The sequence below is a fragment of the Elephantulus edwardii genome, unplaced genomic scaffold (genome assembly GCF_000299155.1).
Source record: "Elephantulus edwardii isolate Elephantulus edwardi_28Jun2011 unplaced genomic scaffold, EleEdw1.0 scaffold00064, whole genome shotgun sequence".
Taxonomy (NCBI): Eukaryota; Metazoa; Chordata; class Mammalia; order Macroscelidea; family Macroscelididae; genus Elephantulus; species Elephantulus edwardii.
In genome coordinates, this window is record NW_006399814.1 from 12,543,865 (window position 1) to 12,563,115 (window position 19,251).

Genomic DNA, 19,251 nt, shown 5'->3' on the forward strand with positions numbered 1-19,251 from the left:
GGGCAGTATTGCAGAAAGAGAAGCCCCAAGCCTTGGCGTCTGCTCCCAACGAGACACCGAGGCCCAGGGACAGGTGTAGCCAGGGGAGTCAGGTGCACCGCACAGGCACTCCCTCGGCAGGTATACCCTCCTCCGCCTACGAGTGACCTAATTACAAGGGGCACGCCGCGCCCAAGGGCGGCGTGGTCACTCCAACCCGGGCACCACTCTGCGCCCTGTCCCCGGCCCCAAAATTCGAGAATCTCATGTAATTCCAGCGCCGTCGCACCACAGAGGAGCCACGGGGTCGTATTCTTTTTCAGTGATTTTATTGCCAAGCTCGAGGTGAAAAGCGCTTTATCAGTCAGCCTATCTAAGAGCAAAGTCTCAGACAGCGAGCAGGAACCGCCCGCCAGGACTACGCTTGCGTATGGCTGGCAACTCTCTAGGTTTAATAATCCCCAGTCGTAACTAAAAGCACTACGCTTGCGCAGCTTAGGGTGGTTTCTTTTTGGGGGGCCCTTCCACCCGAACCCCCCCTCCTTAAAGACCACGCCCTAAAAGGGACGGTGCCTGTTACTAGCCGGCTAGATGCGCCTGCGCCGTGGCCCTTAGTTTCCGCCCCCGCCCCCACTCGCTTCTTGCGGTCGGCGAGTATCTGATCTGCGGCTGCGCAGCTCGGGTCCCGGCACTTTTTTCCCTCTACACCCCACCGCCTCCTGACGCCGGGCGTGACGTCACCACGCCGAGCAGCCGCCATTACAGAGACCCGAGCTCCGGAGCGAGAGCGAACGGAGGAGGACGTGCAGCGGCCGGTGGCCGAGCACTGCGGAGGCACCCGGTGGGCCAGGGCTAGCGCCGAGCAACCCCCAGTAGCCACCGTAGTACCCCGAGAACCAGCGGCGGCGTGTGCGTGTGGCCCGTGTGCGGGCGGCGGCGCGGGAGGAGCGCGGAGAGGCAGCCGGTTCGGGCGGGTGGCATCATGGACGAGAAGGTGTTCACGAAAGAGCTGGACCAGTGGATCGAGCAGCTGAACGAGTGCAAGCAGCTGTCCGAGTCCCAGGTCAAGAGCCTCTGCGAGAAGGTGAGCTGCATTCCAGCTTCGGGAGCCGCCGGGGGCCCGATCTCGCCGAGAAGGGGTGGCTGTGGGGAGGGTGCAATATGGCGGAGGCCGGCGGCCCGAGCCCCCGGAGTCTCCCCGTCCGTCCGGCGCGGCCCGGCGGCGGCTCCCGAGCGACCCGGCGCCCCCTGCCTCCCGCGCGTGGATTGGCTGTCGCCGCCGCCGCCTAAAATGGCGCCGTTTCCCTCGCTCGGGGGCTTCGGGGCTCAGCCTCGGCCCGGGGCTGGGTGTCGGGGAGCGGGGACCCCGGGTACCGGGGGCGCATCCGTCTTGACATCCGGGTAAAGGGACGTGGGATTTGCTGCCCGGAAATGGAACCTAGGCCTGCCTTGTAAGGGGGGGTGCGCGCTTTATTTGCGTGCAAGCACAATTCTTGGAGCCAGCCTTGTCCAGAGAATCCCCAAAGGCGAGCTCGGGGCCCAGATCCCAGGACCCGTCTAAAGGTCACGGACCCTTCGCGCTGGGTACTTTGCATGCAGCTCATCAAGCGATCTTCTAAGGAGACCTGTGCCAGTGGTCGTTTTGGAAACATTTTAAGTGAACTGCCCTAGCCCAGTTTCTACGAAGGTCATGGTAGTTAGGAGGAGTAACTCATTCTACATAGTTGGAAGAAATGGAGAATTTGGTGAGTCACACACTACAGAAGGAGCTATTGGATTGGAAATCAAGTGTTGGCTTAATTTATGATGTATACGCTGACTCAAATTAGGTAGTGTAAAACTCTCAGTTTAACGTACTGGGCATTTTGCCATATATTTTTTAAAATTATAAAACTGGAAGGGCAACAAGGATGGATGGTATCCTGAATAAGTTACATGTTTGTATTTCTTTGGCTTCGAGTAGTAGTCATAGCTGGTTGGGCGGTTATTGTATTTCAGATACTGCTTACTGTGTATATAATTTATTGACAAGTACTGGAAGTGAAAGATTGTCTAACTGATATCTGTTTTGTTTTTCCTTGGATGCTTGGGAACGTAGCCCAATAGATTAGCTATTGTCTAATATGTTGTATGTATTTTTAAAGTCTTGTAAATTGTTTTTTTTTAATTTTATTTTATTAATTTTAATGAACAGTTACCAAGATTTTGAATTTCCATTCATTCATTTTTGCACTTTTCTCGCTGCCCACCCCTCCCCCTTGTTTTTTTAAATGTATAGACAGTTTTTATCTCCGTGAACATTTTAATTTCTCTTAAAAATTAAGAGAATCCTGATGACAGGGTGGTTAAGAGGGCAGCTGCTGACTGGAAGCTCTGTGAGTCTAACCCATGGGCAAAGGATGTGGCAGTCTTCTCATGTAAAGATTACAGCCTCAGAAACTTATGTTTCATTCTATAAGGTCACTGAGTCAATATCATTTTGACAGTGGGCATGGTTTTGATTTCAAAGTTACCTGTGCAACATTTACTTTTATTACAGAATTTAGGATGTCATATTAATGTTTTGTATTGATGAAAAGAGTTATTGGAGAGCTTTTATAACGTGTTTGAAGTTTCATGTGGAAATTAAGACCATGAGTTTAATGTATATGCACACATGGTAGACTTTAAAGACTGCTGTGGATAATTGGAATTTAAGTGAGTCAAAAGATTTTTTTTATCCCAAGCCTAGACGAAACTCCACTACTAGTTGTTGAAGTAGTAGTCTTTAGTTAGAGTTGAATTTTAATGAGTAAGATGAATATCTTGCCTCATGGTTCTTAATTTTAAAATCTTGAATTTTAAAAATTTAAAGCTGGGCTTTTAAAACTTTAGCCTGTGTTGCCGTATCTGCTCAATCTCATTACTGTCAAGTCACAACTGACTCAGAGCTGACCTACTGTTGGGTTTCTAAGGCTGTAAATTGTACACGAGGTTACCCATCTTTCTACCTTGGACCTACCAGTGGATTCAAGCCACCAGCCTTGGTGTTAGCAGTGCCGCTCGCTACAGACTGCCACCAGAGCACCAGATCTACTAGTTACTGTGAACTTATTGTGAACTTTCAGGATTTAGTACTTGTTATATATAAAGATTTTGCTAGACGACTGGTCATTTGTGTAGAATATTTTGGAGCGAGGCAGTGATGTAAATGAAAAACCACAGAAATGAGAGTCAGACCTAAGAGTTCTGTCATAAATCAGCCAGGATTGACCTTGGAGCAGTCATGTCAGTTGACCCTCAGTTTCTTTTGTATAGAGTTAAAACAGATGTCCTAAGCACCTTTTTAATCTTCTGAGATCATACAGTTTTGTCAGTTAATACTTTTCTGTTTTAGTAGTGAAGATGTATTGAATATCCAGGATTGTTCCTTTTTTATTAGAAAAATGAAAGGCAGTGGCAGATATTAACTTCTCTTGTTAGGAATATTTCATCCAGTTGAAGAAGCCAGTATGGAAATCAGTTAGGAGATGGACCTTGGAAGTAAAAGTGTTTGTGTCGGAAAACAAAGTGTAGTACTGAGTGTTGTTTTCCACATCTTTTTAAAAAGAACATACAGTGAGATTTATCACTCATTTAGATTTTTCATTACTGAATTCAGATTTTATTTCTGTGAGCTAAGAAGTTGGATTTACTATTTGAGAATAAATATGAAAGTTTCCATGGAATATTTTTGGGGAAGTATCCTTCTCTCAGTTATCATACTGTTTTAACTTTAAATTCAACAACCTTTTGCAGCTATGTTGATTTTCCAAAATAAGTTAATTTGAAGACAGGTTTTTTCCCATATATGGAGTGAGGCAGAATGAATGCATGACTTGAAATGGTCCATTATAGACTTTAGTAACACAAATATTGTCGTTTCGCTGTTAATAACTATATTGCCTGCTACTATAGTGTCACTTTGGTTTGACACCATCTAAAATTGTATTTTTTTAAATCCTGAAGGTTTAAATTTTTTCATTGTAACAAGTGAATAAAGTGGAACTTTTACAATAGAACTATTTTACAGTCGTCCATACTTGTATTATAACGAGGTTTGCTGATTTAACGTAAAACCTATTTTATATTCTCCTGAAAATAGTTGAGGTAAGAGTATGCCATAGTAGTCCTTGTTTCTTTAAAAAAAAAAAATTTAAAAATGCTGAGGTCATTATTATAGTATTTCATTAAGAATTAACAGTGATAGATGTTTGAAATGGAGAAAATCCACATGTGTATGTATAAACAAGAGTGAGTGTTTTTATGATATTGAATAATTTCTTAAGCTATAATTAAGGCTTATGTTGAAATGAAGGTTATACTGTATGCAATAAGCCTTATTAGCATTTTAGGGTTCATCATCTTTTTATTGCTTAAAAACATGATGAGTTGAGTGTCCTTTTGTCTCAGGAATGGTTCTATAGTCAGTATTTCTCTATCAGTAGTCTGCTGGTTCCATCTGTTGATTGGAAGAAGTAAATAGTGTCAACTTATTTTGAGTTAATTACAGTGGATAATAAACAGTCTTGTACAGCTTTCAAATCTTTCCAAACTTGTAGAGAATGTTGTTTGAAAGCCAGGGGTTTTTTTCCAAAGGAGTTCTTTAGCTAGGTATGTTCTTTTCCATTGCTCAAAAGCTCTATAAATAAAATGTGTCATTAAGGCTTTACTTAGTTTTAACATTTGTTCTGTGAGTATGGAAAAGCAGACGGCTCCTTAATTAGATGAGCTTGAAAACTTATTTTGACCAAGATTAAGTTCCTATGGGGGGGGGGGGCGAGCTGAGGAGGAACAGAAAGGACATTTTATAAAATACTTTCACATACATAATTCTCAAATCAAGTTTATTAGCTATTTATTGTTTTCTGTATTAAATTGAATCTTGAGTCTCAGAATGGTAAAGTGACGTTAGTGGCTAAACTTGAGTTTCCCTAGGCTCAGTTCTGAGCATAGTGTTGTAGTCATACTTCATATTCTCCTCTGAAGTAATGTTAGTCCTGAACAGTGCAGGTAAACTGGAGCTGGACTGAGCTGTGGAATCAACAATTCTATAAAATGAAACACTATTTTTATCCTTACTGCTTTTGAGAGCTTCCTACACATGTCACATAAAAGGTTCCTGCTCATCCTCCACTTTATCTTGGAGGAAACTGTAGTTATTTTTTTCCCTTCTAATATGAAGGTGGCTAACAACATTATATCTCCAGTAATATTGGTGAGATGAATAGTCCAGTTCATTTTCAGTAGATTCTTAAGTGACTTTTACTCCTCTGTCTTCCTTCATATCTTCCATAGTCAAACCTGTTTGTGTGTATGTTATTATTTTTTTAATCTTCAAGGTGTAAAGCAGTAATGCTTTTGGTTTTGGATGGAATTAATGAGAAAACAAAAAAAGATGAGCAGTCTTACCATTTCAGATTCACCCTTCTTTGTTTTCTCCCTCAAAGCCAAGAGTTCTGTATCTGAAAGAAGTATAATGAGACCAAGATGAAATGCATGCTAAAGAAAGGATAATGAAAGAAGAGTAGGGGGGGGGGAGTTTGCACGGGTGAATATATGAATGTATGTATGGGATACTATTTGTTACTAGTTATATATATTTTTTGTTAACTATTTGTTAGGAATTGGATGAATAACTGCCTTCCTTTCCCCTCTCACCCTTTGTGGCGGCAAGGAATTGCTGCCACCCAAAGGCATGCAATGTTTGAATCCACCAGCTGCTGCTCCATGAGAGGAAGATGGGCAGTCCCCCTTGGTCTTACTAACTGCCTCTGAAATCCTACTTGAGGGTCAGCTGTCATTGACTCAGTGGTACACAACAATGACAACAACATTGTTAAAATGTTGGAGTTACCTGCTGGGATAGCATTAGTTTTGAGATGTGATAAACCAGGGAAACTAGAGAGTATTGGATTTGGTTGAGATTATGGTGAGAGTTCTTTTGAGGATACAATGAAAGAAAAAGTTGTGTGTGACAGGAGCTTTTTCTTTTATTTCTACTTTTGACCTATTTATCTTCTTTCTACTGTAACTTTTTAGCTTAGTCATTCATTTGTTACTGCCCTTGGCTGAAAAATCTTTCAGCCTTCATTCTTTTACTAATAAGATCTAAATTGAACTAGAACTAGAAAGGGAATTTTTAGCTTTTTGATTTTTCAGAGTTGTGTGTAATAGTTTTAGCTTCTGGAACTAAAAATGGTGAATAGGCTGAAAATGTCTGGGTGATGGAGCCTGAAAATACTGTAAAGAACAAGCTAGGATACCCTGTTTAATTTCTTCATTGGTAAAAAGTTACTCATGCTTAATAATATACTGGTGTTTCCGTTTGGAATGGATGAACAAGACAGCAGTAGTGATGTAACTCTGAGTATCTTCTCAGCTTTATAGAACCAATTGCCAAGTGTATTGGCACTCTCTTTTCCCACCTCTGGCTTAGTCAGTTACTAGTATAGATTGAGATTTTCACATTTATGATGAGGCTGAAAGGAGATTGGTGGCTTATGTTCTAGCTTTTACAAATAGTAGTGTTTTTTACTTGACTAGAGTAACTTTCATATTTTAATCAGAATGATCAGTATACTATGTGGTAGTGTGAGTTTGGTTTTGTAAATTATTCAGCAACTGTTTTCTTAAGTCTTCATTATATAAATTATTATTTTGGGAGAGGGATTGTTTTTTCTTACACTATGTTGTTTTTCTTTTCACTATTTTGCTTTGCCTCTATAGTGGTGTCTTTTATAGTTTAATGAATAGGAATTTGTTAGTGTTTTGCCCTGCAAGCAACCTTTCAGATAAGCCAGATTGACCATGCAGTAAACTGTAGATAGAAGGCAGGTGTATTAGTGATGATAAATTGATTTTACTTCCTCTACAATCTGTAAATTAGCAATAATGCCCACTGTTTCTTTTGGGTGACTTGGATGCCTAATAATGTCCAAAAAGGTTGGACATTTGAGTCTATCAGGAAAAGATATCTCAGAAGAAAGATATGATAATCTATTACATACTGACAGATGAGGTCACAATAAATTAGACTCCACTGGGTGGCATCTGATAAGTATGTATGGTAAGGAACGCTTTAAAACTAAGTAGAATTTAAATGATTAAATTTAGACCAGTCTCCTTTTACAGATGAGAGCGGAAAAACAGACTCAGGGTTAAACTATGTATATGATGACATTTCTCAGTTGATTACCCCTTCTCTGCCATGGGAATGTTTAATGCATGGGCACAATGTAGATTGATAAAGAATAAAACCAGTTGTTGCATGTTACACAGACCTTTTAAGAAAATGGTTGTACCATTTGTTTAACAGGCAGATCTGACACAAAGAGAAAGATAACACCTTTTCTAATTCTCCATCTCTTAACAGGCTCTTCCCACCCCCACAACCTTTCCCATTTACACCTCATAAGGTTTCAAACTGTAAATCTTTATGGAAGCAAACTGTTTCCTTTTTCTCCCTATGGCTTGTGGATTTGAACTACTGACCTTTTGATTTCCAGCCAAACACCTTAACGACAGTGCTGCCAGAGCTCCTATAAGCTATTGCGACTCAAAGCAATCCTATGTACAACAGCTCAAACCTTTGCTCTGTCCTGTGCCAATCTTACTGTCTCTGATACATCTACCTCACATTACCCCAGTCACTGAATCAGTCCATCTCATTGAGGCTCTTCCTCTCCTGTGCTGTCCTGTCCCTCCACCCTCTGAAGCATGGCGGTGCTCCACAAGGACTGATCCTTCCTTGCAACATATCCAAAATATGTTAGATGAAGCTTCAGAAAGAATCTGCCTCCAAGGAGCAGTCTGGCTTCACCATCTCCAGGATGAAGCTGTTTATGCTCTTAACAGTCCATGGTATATTTAGTACTCTTCTGCAGCACCACACTTCAAAGGCATCAATTCTCCTTCTATCATCCCTAGTCATTGTCCAGCTCTCTAATGCATAACAAGTAATTGAAAAGAGCATGTCCTGTATCAGGCACATCTTAGACTCCAGACTCTTGCTCTTCAGTACTTTGGAGAGGTTTCTGACAGCAAACTTTCCCTATGAAATTTGTCTTTTGTTATCGTTTTGTTATTTGACAATGAAAGTTCTATTGTCACATAGCATACAATAATCAAATAATTCTACAAGGTTTTCTGAAAATACACTATACATATGCATGCATGCACTCACTTACTTGTCTTTTAATTTCCTGGCTCCTGGTACCAGAGTGTTGACTGTAGAGCCAACCAAACTGAAGCTGTTAACAATCTCAATCATTTCACCATCTATCATGATGCTGCCAGTCATCCCAGTGGTGAGAATCTTTGTTTTCTTGATGTTGAGCTTCAATCCATATTGAAAGCTGCTGTCCTTGATCTTCTGCAGCAAGCACTTCAGGGCTTCTCAGTTTCAGCAAGCAGGGTTGTGTCATCTGCATAATGTGGATTGTTGATGAGTCTTCCTCCAATCCTGAGGCCACATTTCTTCTCATAGAGCCCAGCCTCCCAGATAATGTTTCACATATAGATTGAAAAGATATGGAGATAAGACACATCCGTGGCATACACCCTTCCCAATTTTGAACCATGCTGTGTTCCCTTGCTCAGTTCTGATGCCTGCCTCCTGGTCCAAGTATAGGTTTCGCAAAGTACGATCAAGTGTTCGGGGATTCCCATTCTTCACAGAGTCAGCCACAGTTTGTTGTGATCTACGCAGTAAAATACCTTTGCATAGTCAATGAAACACAGATAGACATTCCTCTGGTACTTTGTGCTTTCAGCCAAGATCCATCTGACATTGGCTATAGTATCTCTAGTACCTCAACTTCCACTTCTGGCAGTTCTCTGTTGAGGTTCCTGTCGTTTTTGGATAATCTTCAACAGAATCTTGCTTGCATGTGATATCAATGATATTGTTCGATAATTTCCACACTCTTTTGCTAATTAGGGGTATAGTAAATCAAAACGACTGTGAAATCTCATCTCCATTAAAATAGCAGTAATTTTTTTTAAGATGACCAAACAAAGCACCCCCATGTTGGTGGAGGGAAGTACCAGAAAATGTGTTGGATAGGTTTTTTAGAAGCTAGAACCCTTATCCTTTGCACCATTGCTAGTGGGGATGTAAAATGGTACAGCCATTATTAAAACAAGTTTGGTAGTTCTTAAAAAAGTTGAGCATAGAATTGCTTAATGGCCCAGCAATTCCAATTATAGGTAATCAGAAGTTGAAGCTGGTACATCAACTGAAACCTCTATGCCAGTATTTATTACAGTAAGATAAAGCTAAAAGATATAAAGAATGGAAGTGATCAGCAGGTGGATAGATAAATAAAATATTGCAAATGCATACAGTGGGGTATGTATTCTGTAGCTGTAAAGAGAAGGGATAAGCACTCTGGTGGTCTAGTCGTTAGCATGTTGCAGTACTAACCAGAAGACTTGACATCTCTGGTGGTTCCGTTCCACCAGCAGTGTGTGGGATGAGGACAGGCAAGGCTCCTGTTAAGATTTACAGCCTCAGAAAGCTGATAAAGGGTCACCATGGGTCAGAACAGACGCAGTGTTGTCAGCAAAGGAATGTTCTGATCAGAAAGGAAGTTCTCATACATACCATGGTATGGTTGAATTTTAAAAATGTTAACTGAGTAAAATAAGCCAGTGGCAAGTGGGTGAATGTTCTGGAAGATGATAGTGATAATAATGGTGGCACAATGGCACAGTACGAAGAGTGGGACCAGTGTCTTTGAACTTTAATGTGAAAGTTGTCCTGGTCGGTATTTTGGTATATATTCTTGCCACAATAACAGAGTGAGAATAAAATGGAAAATCTGTTATTAAATCCTGTACTAGTAGTACTGCTGAAATTATGATGAAGTATATTGTATCCAGTTTGAGTTTGATCCTGCAGAGAGGTTTATTAATAGCAGACAAAGAAAAAATACTATTTGAGATCCTGATGAAGTTATTTTTGAAATTGTACTTGTTTGTTTTCTCTGGGGTGTACTAGCAAGAAGAGTGTTCTATCCAGAGAGACAACATGCATGACCCTCTCAAAAATAGCCCTGCTTTTAAGTGGCATGATCTATTTTGGTTTGAGTTTCCAAGTCCTGCAGGCTTTGAAGATAGGGATTATTGTTCCATCTCCGTTTTTCTTTGAAAGCAGTACTTCATTAGGTGTTACCTGTTGTCAAAGTATTGAGAAGCTAATTAGAAGTTACCATCTACATATTGACAACTAGCTTTTAAAGAATTACAGAAATAGTTTTAAAACTCCAGATCCCAAATTCAGTGGTAGATGATGTAAGATTCTTGAAGTACTTCAAGGTCATTAATGAACATATTTTAAGGTTCCCTGGTGTGTTTTAAATTCTATTCAGGTTTGCTATAGATAATATATATTTTTTTAAAAAAAAAACAACCCAACACTTTAGTAGTTGAGTTATGTAATGCCAGGATATGTTTACTAAAACAGAGGGGACATTTAGAAAGATGTGGCAGGAGAAAAAAAACCATTGTTGTGATCTTCCACAAATTCAAGGGGCAGAAGAAATCCAGGAGAACTGCAGACAGGCTAAGTCCGCAAATCCAGTAGTATAACTTAACTAGTAACAAAAGGTCTGCTCTGATCAAGGGTTTTTTTAAAAAAAACTAGATTGCCAAAAGAACAAAGAAATCTATCTATCTTGGAAGATGTGTATTTGAAGTACTCAACTGATTGCTGTCCAGTCAGAAACCACCCTTAGCTGACCCTCAGTGGATTTTCAGATGCTGAGAATCAGACCTGGAGACTGACCATCTCTCAGAACAAACAGTATGAACTTTTTGTTTGTTTGATAGGTTCCCTGAAGCTTTTTGATAGTTTTGTAGAATTGATTAAAATAGTTCATACAGTTTTGTGTGTACAAAAGTTTTTTAAAAGGAAATAATTTAAATGAATATACATTCATGGGGGCTCCAGTGGCAAGAAGCTGCACTACAATTCCAGGTGTCCAAGGCCACCAGCTTTTCCGCTGGCAAAGGATGGGCATTCTCCTCCTGTGTGATTAACTCTCTGAAAACCCACAGGACCGGATTTGTGCTAAGAAGCCCCTGCTTTTCTACTACAAATATCTCTCCTCATCTCCATCCAAGTTCAGTAATGACTCAGGTTATCTATGGGTCGGTTCCAGCTCAACAGTACACAATAATAATACTCCCATAGATCTGCTAGAAAAGATATTACACAGAAGTTTAAAATCATCACTATAATTGAGAACTTGGATCAGTGAAACTGAAACTTTATGTTACAAAATAAATTGTTGACCAGTTTAAAAAAAAATGAGATTTATGTGTGGCTAAAACCTGGAAGGTAATAAAAGGAATTCTCGCTTTCTATGTGAGAGGGGCTGACTTTGATTTTTCTGTCAGTGCTCTCACCATCACGTTACTGGGTAAGCACAGACTTAATTATTTACTCATCTATAGGGATTGGTGGAAGGTCTATTAACAATCTCCGTTATGCAGATGACACAACCCTGCTTGCTGAAACTGAGGGAGGACCTCATGAACTTCCTGCGAAGGGTCAAGGACTGCAGCCTTCAGTATGGACTGAGGCTCAATGTCAAGAAGACAAAGATTCTCACCACTGGACCAATTGGCAGCGTCAGGATGGATGACGAAGAGATTGAGAGTGTTCACAGCTTCACTTTGCTCGGCTCCACAGAACACCCTTGGCACCAGCAGTCAGGAAATCAAAAAGCGTATCGCGATGGGAAAGTCTGCTGTTAGGGACCTCTCTAAAGTACTCAAGAGCAATGGTGTCTCTCTGGAGACTAAGGTGTGCCTGATACAGGCCATATATTTGCAATCACTTGTTATGCATCAGAGAGTTGGACAATGACTAGGGAGGACAGAAGGAGAGTGGATGCTTTTGAGCTGTGGTGTTGGAGAAGGGTACTGAATGTACCCTGGACTGCCAGGAAAACAAACAGATTTATCTTGGAGAGGATTAAACCAAGCTACTCCTTGGTGGCAAGGATTCTGGGGCTTCGTCTGACATACTTTGGACATGTTGCCAGGAGGGACGGGTCCTTGGAGAGGGACATCATGCTTGGGAGGGTTGAGGGACAATGCAGGAGGGGAAGACCCTCTATGAGATGGATTGATTCGGTGACTGGGGTAATCGGGATGGGTGTGTCAGAGGCGGTGCGGTTGGTGCAGGATAGAGCAGGGTTTAGGGCTGTTGTGCATAGGGTCGCTATGAGTCGGAAACGACTCGACGGCACATAACAACAACAACATAGTGAACAATGTTACTTTAAAAAAAAAAATCAGAGATTCTGCTGTTAGGTACAGCTGGCATCTGTCTCTCTTCAAACCTCATAGCCCTTTATAGCAGAATAAAACTGCAGTTTTGTCCCTGATGGAGGCTGAGTATCAAGTAATCAAGGTCGGTGCTAACTTACTTGTGCTTATTTATCTGTAGTGAACAGTTTCACATATTTTTCACCATATCTGCACTTGCTTGCCCCTCAAGCAAAGCTACCACTTACCTGTTACTGGAGGCTTGCCTGCTACTTTGTTATGAAATTAATGTCAGCAAAGCATCTTGACTAAAATGGCTAGAAAGACCTGGTGGGTCTCACTCTAAAAATTCAGCCAACGAAAACCCTTTGAATCAGAAAGGTCTGATTCCACTGTCCATGAAGTTACCATAATTCATTCAGAGTTACCTAACAGTACAAAGAAATAAAGAGTAATTTTTATGTTAGTGCAGTGGGAGCCTTGGTGGCATGTGTTGGACTGCCAACTGAAAAGTCGGTCATTAGTTTGAACTACAAGTTCAAACTGCTGATGAGATGACAGTCTCCATCTCATTATACTAGTATTCTGAGGCCACTAGGAGTTGGAACAGCTGTTGGCTTAGGTTTTTTTGGTTTTGTGGGGTTTTTTTTAATGTGGTAGGATTAAGGTCAACCTAATATATTTTCTTAATATTTTTCAGATAGTATGTACTGTTTTTTAATTAGTAAAGCAAGAATTCTCACTGTGAGATGGGCTGTACATGTTTCATATATTTCCACCACCGAAATAAAAGTTCTTAATATCTTAATGTTTTTTAGTCTTTCTTGTATGTAAAGTTTTGACATGGTTGTAATTTTATACTTTAGATTTGTCACTTGATTTTATAGTAGGAAAAGGCCTGTGTTTCATGGCAATTTCAGCAGTTCATTTGCTGTACAGAGGTAACCCTTGGTTGCTGTGATGCTGAACACTGTTACAGTGATGTGTCAAATGCGATAATGATTACCCATGGTGGACAGTGTTTGGTGGAGCTACCCAACTAAAACAAGCTTGGAAACCGTCATGGCATCCACTTCCGAAATAGCTTGCCTCCGGAAACCCCCTTTTTTTTTTCTTTTCGGAAACCCCTTGAACCTGGAATAATGGTGAAAGTTATACAAGTGTTCAGGTCTTTCGTTCATAGGGTTGCTATGAGTCTACTATGGCTTGATGACACTTAACAACAGCATCATAAACACAGCTATTGTGTATCCTTAAGGAAATTAGTATATAACAGATAGTAAATTTGCTTTTCATGTTTATTTGTAATTTCATGTTCCTATAGTGATCTAGGAGTTGTGCTGTCAACCCTAAGAGACTCGGTTCAAATCCATTATCTGCTTTGTGTAAAAAAGATGGGGAATCTCCTGTGTGATTTATTGCCTCTGAGATACTTGCTAGAGGGTCAGCAATGAGTTGTTTACAATTCAGTGATAACTAAAAACAACATGGTTATTAGAAGTGTCCTTGTATGGCATGATAGTTATGTCCTGAGCTTCTAAACAAAAGGTTAGAGGTTCAACTTCCCCAACCACTCTACAAAGGGGGGGGAACCCTGACTGGCTGCTCCCAGAACATTTTCAGCCTTGGGATCTCTCTGGACAGTTCTTTGCTTTCTTTGGAATTGCTGTAGGAATTGACTCTGTGGCATACAAATCCAAGCATACCAAAATCAAGTCTGTAGGTCACTCTGCACACAACTGATGTGTCTTATAGTAAATTGGAAAATAAAATTACAAGATTTCTTAATCCAAACTTAGAATATTGAGTCGACATTTATAATAAGCAAGTGTTCACAATGGTTGCTTTCCTTCAAATGAACCTCTAAATTGCTTAGATTCTAAGATCCTGTAAAATTGTGCCTTCTAAGTTATTTACCATAGCTTTTGCTAATGAAATAGTCTGTTTCCCAGCTAACTTATTTAATAAAGTTTTCTATTAAGTCATTTTTACTTTTTTTGTTTAATTTTTTTTGCCTGAATTTCAGTATGTTTCTGAATCGAGTGTATGTGAAAAAAATAGAATTTTTTACATTTGCTGAGAAATTTGAAGACTAGAGGATACTCTATGTCCGTGTGTTCTCGTTCTGCTTCTGTGCATGAGGCTTTAGAAGAGTCAAGATGTGAGAAAGTGAAACAGTAACTATTAATTTATTTTTTTTAATTTAGTTTGTTTATTTTTCATTTCAATGAACATCTACAGAGATTTTGGAATTCCATTCATTCATTGTTGCACCCTTCTCGCTGCACAAATCCCTCCCCCCTCCCCCCTTAAATTTTTTAAGGGTCTGGACCTATCATTTACTTGGAGCATTTAGCTAGACAGTTGAGATGGAAAGCCATCTTTAAAAATATTTTTTGAAAAACTGGTGGCTTTAGTAGGTGATTCCTTAGACATCCCATTAAGTGACCCATAAAAACCCAACTGCAGTCAGGTCTTTACTTAGGCATAATGACCTTCTATGAGGTTCTCAAAACTGTAAGTATTAATGAGAGCGTACTGCCTCATCTTTCTCTTGTGCAGCCATTGGTAGTTTTGAACCATCAACATTTTGGTAATAGTCCCAACATAGAAGGCACTATACCATCAGTACTCCTTAGGTGATCCATATAGACCCACTGCTCCTTGCCTCTTAGTGGGATTTCTAAGGTTATAAATCTTTAAGGAAGAAGACTGCCCACTGAAGTTACTGATGAATTTTATTTGAACTGCTGGAGATGCAGCACCAGTTGGTTGGCAACTGGAACAGTGTATCGATAGAGAACTGTCAGAAATACAGACTGAGTTTAGAAGAGGCCATGGCACTAGGGACATCATTGCCAGTGTCACATGGATCTTGGCTGAAAGCAGAGAGTACTAGAGGAATGTCTATGTGTTGTTGACTATGCAAAGGCATTTGACTCTGTGGAGCACAACAAATTGTGGCTAATTGTGAGGAGAATGGGAATCCCAGAATACCTGAATACCACGTGAAACCTGTAGTTGGATCAGGAAGCAGTCATCAGAACAGGGAAACACTTCATGGTTCAGAATCAGAAAAAGAGTGTCAGGGATGTGTCCTGTCTCTGTATGCAGAACAGATCATTTGAGAGATCATATGGGGAGGAATGTGGCATCAGGATTGGAGGAAGACTCATCAGTAACATAGGTTATGCAGATGACAGAACCTTACTTTCTGAAACTGAGAAAGACCTGAAGCATTTACTGCAGAGGGTCAAGGACTGTAGTATGCAATATGGATTGAAGCTCAACAAGAAAACAAAGATTTTTCACCATTGAGCCAGCTGGCAGCATCATGATAGATGGAGAATAGATTGAGATTATTAACAGTTTTGCCTTGCTTGGTTCCACAGTCCAGTACTCTTGGCACTAGCAGTCGGGAAATCAAAAGACAAACTGCGTTAGGAAAAATCTCCATCTCTGACAAGCAAAGATGTACAGAGACTAAGGTATGTACCTGGTTCAGGCCATGGTCTTCACAATTACATCAGAGAGCTGGACATTTACTAAGGATGACAGAAGAATTGTTTGCCTTTGAATTGTGGTGCTGGAGAAGAGTATTGAACATACTATAGACTGCCAAAAGAACTAACAGATCTGTCTTGGAGAGGGTGAAACCAAGCTACTCCTTGGAGGCAAAGATTTGGAGACTCCGTCTCAATACTTTGAACATGTAGCCAGGAGGGACCAGTTTTTTGAAAACAATATCATTTGGAAGTGTCAAAGGACAGTGCAGGAGAGGAAGATCCTCAATGAGATGGATTAACCTAATAATTGAGGTAATGAGGCTAGGTGTGTCAGAACCTGTTAAATTGGCTCAGAATAGATTAGGGTTCAGAGCTATTATGCATAGCGTTGCTTTGTGTCATAGTAGACTCAGGTGCACTTAACAACAACAGAGCTCTCCAAGTAACCCATCAGACTCACTGCCATTGAGTTGATTTGAACTCATTGTAACCCTCCATCAGATTCCCAAGACTGTAAATCTTAGACTGCCATTGAAACTGCTAATGAGTTAGATTTGAACTGCGAGAGATGTGCATCCTTTTGGTTAGTAGCACATCATGCTTGTACTGCAGCGTGTCATGATTGTTAGGTGGTGTTGAGTCAACTATTACTCACAGTGACCCAAAGAACAGTAATAGATCTGAACCTTGTCCTATCCTGTGCCATCATCATCATCTAATATACTTAAGCCTGTTGTTACAGTCACTGTTCATCAATCTCATTGAGAGTTATATTCTCTTTCACAGACCCTCCAACTTTCCAAGCATGATGAACACCACAATACATTCAAACTCAGCTCATTGCTGTCAAGTCAAAAGAACTCAGAGCTGACCCACCCACGAGTTTTTAGGAGCCTATAAATAACAGGAGAATGAGAGAATTGCCCGTCTTTTCTCTCTTGAGCAGCTAATGAGTAAATTTTGCCACAGAAACACCACCTTTGGATTAGCAGCATAATTCCATACAAGCTATGCCACCAGGGAATAGAGGCATGCAGTTATGTGTTACTAGGGCTTACAAGACTTTGTAATATCACAGGTTTTTTGACTTTATCTTTTTAGGTGTATTATAAATGCTTTTGAGGACATAATTTGATAATTGGGGCTATTGATTTATGTCCTCTTTACTCATATAGGGAGCTCTAGTGGTAGTGTCTATGGGGTGTTGTGCTAGTAACCCAAAGGTGATTTATTAACCCAAAAAGATGAATGCAGTGGCAAAATCTTCTGTCAGAGACCTCTCCAAAGTACTGAAGAGCAACGGCAACAGTATGGAGACTAAGGTGCACCTTATCCAGGCATCAGAAAGCTGAACAGTGACTAGGGATGATAGAAGGAGAATTGATGCCTTTGAGCTATGGTGCTGGAGAAGAGTGAGTATTGGATATACCATTGACTGCTAGGAGAACAAACAGGTTCCTCCTCGAGAGGATGAAACAGGCTGCTTCTTGGAGGCAAGGATTCTGAAGCTTCATCTGACGTACTTTGGACATGTTGCAAGAAGGGGCCGTCCTTGGAGAGGGTGTCACAGGATAGAGCAGGTTCAGATCCATTGACTGTGAGTCATAATGCATGTGATAGTACCTAGCAACAACAGCATATTGATACTAAATATTAGTATATCATCAAGGGTCCATGCCATTGCCTTGAAACTAGACCTTACCATCTTTGACTGCCATTCACAATGTACTGAGCAACAATACCAACCCACCCTCACCCCAAATTGCAGTTTGTGGCCTTCCTCTGGCCCAGCCAGCCTTTTTCTATACTATACTCTAGAACACCATTCTGTACTGATAGCATATAGAGGACACTCACTGATGTTGATTGAATAGATGAAAATTCTTCTGACTCACTTCTATGACAAATTTCTCTTGGCATAACTGAAATCTGGCTTTCTCTAATAATCTCAGATGAATGAATGCTGACTGTTGGTACTCCAGGTTAAAATTCCCTAGTCCTCCACCAAGAAGTTCTGACAGCGTACTTCACTGGGAATTTAAGCTACAGACCAAAGGCTGTACTTATCTGGTGGTTCAGATTCACCACTACTCTGAGAGAAATGGGCAGTCTCTTGAGCCATTTATGGCTTCAGAAACCCATTGGAAGGTCAGTTATGAGTAATTTCTGACTCCTTGACAGTGGGCTACCTTTTACTTCATTCTCCTAAGAACTTATTACCAGTTCCTAACTATACTTTTCCTGCTGTCCCAGAAGACAACAGAAATTTTGCCTTAGGATTGCCTCTCTCATGTCTCGGTTTATTGAGATAGTCTCGATTTATTCCATAAGAGTGTGTGTAAAGTGCTTTCTACATCACAGACATTCTTTTAGCTAGGATTCTACACAATGATGAAAATATTAATCTGATCAGCATTTTGTCACATTGACACCGTGTAATCAATGTCATTGGATTTTACATGTAGAAGATGGAATTTATGTTTTATTTTGGTTAATTGGTTGCGTTTTTCTCTTCTACTTTCCCTTTCTGCTATCCTCAGCGACTCAGAATAAACCAATAAATTATTTTTTTTAAACTGCCACTTTATTATATGAAAAATAGATTGGGGGAAGGAAAAACATGGAGGCAAGTGTAATCCAGGTGAAACGATGTTGGTTTGTACCATAGTGACTATAAAGATACTCAGATATTTGTAAATAAATTGCATGTTATGTAGTAGGTTTTTTAAGAATCATTCCATTTTTGTGGCCATTCTTCTGAAATCTTAAATTCAGTCCTAAACTCAATTTTTCTGTCAATATATCTTTGTCTGATTCTGTGGCTTTGGTAATCGGGATGGATGTGTCAGAGGCAATGAGATTGGCACAGGATAGAGCAGGGTTTGGGGCTGTTTTACATAGGGTCGCTATGAGTCGCAAGCGACTCAACGGCACATAACAACAACAGTACTAATTTATTTAGACTTGTTCTCCAGCCACCGTCTCTTTACTTACTGTCCATCAGTCACTACCCATGTACTATTCACCCTCTATAACCTCACCTGGCTTTACCAACTGTTAGTCATGATATGCTGGAGGATTTCCTTGGGTGAAGGATTTCTGTGCTAAAATTAAGATTGTTGGACACCTTACCCAGACTCTGGCTAGCTTCTGTTTCTTGGATATTGTGCTGCTGCAATGTTAACTTTGACCTAGTAACTTCTGGGACTTTATATGCACATAATTGTATCTCTCTGTGTCTAAGCCACCTCCTATTTCCTACTCCTTCCCCTTTTCTGTAATAACTCCTTCTGTCCTTTGGACTACAAGCAAAAAATTTTCCTAGCTGTATGTTTTAGTGATCATGGAACATTATGTCTTAACACTTGTAATTTGCTCCGTTGAGCCCTGGGGACATACTGCACAGTATGGCAGGCGGGGCTGCTAACTGTAAGGTCAATATTTGCACACTGCAAGAGAAAGATGGACA

At 40.5% G+C, this 19,251-nt stretch overlaps 1 protein-coding gene across 1 annotated transcript in view; it reads left to right on the forward strand.

Moving 5' to 3' along the window:
* Positions 1 to 554: 554 nt before the first annotated feature.
* LOC102855621 (serine/threonine-protein phosphatase 2A catalytic subunit alpha isoform-like) overlaps positions 555 to 19,251 on the forward strand; it is a 29,813-nt gene continuing 11,116 nt past the window's right edge. Inside the window, exon 1 of the mRNA XM_006888065.1 lies at positions 555 to 1,063. Coding sequence (XP_006888127.1) covers positions 962 to 1,063 — 102 coding nt within the window. The 5' untranslated portion in view covers positions 555 to 961. The remainder of the gene's footprint in view (positions 1,064 to 19,251) is intronic.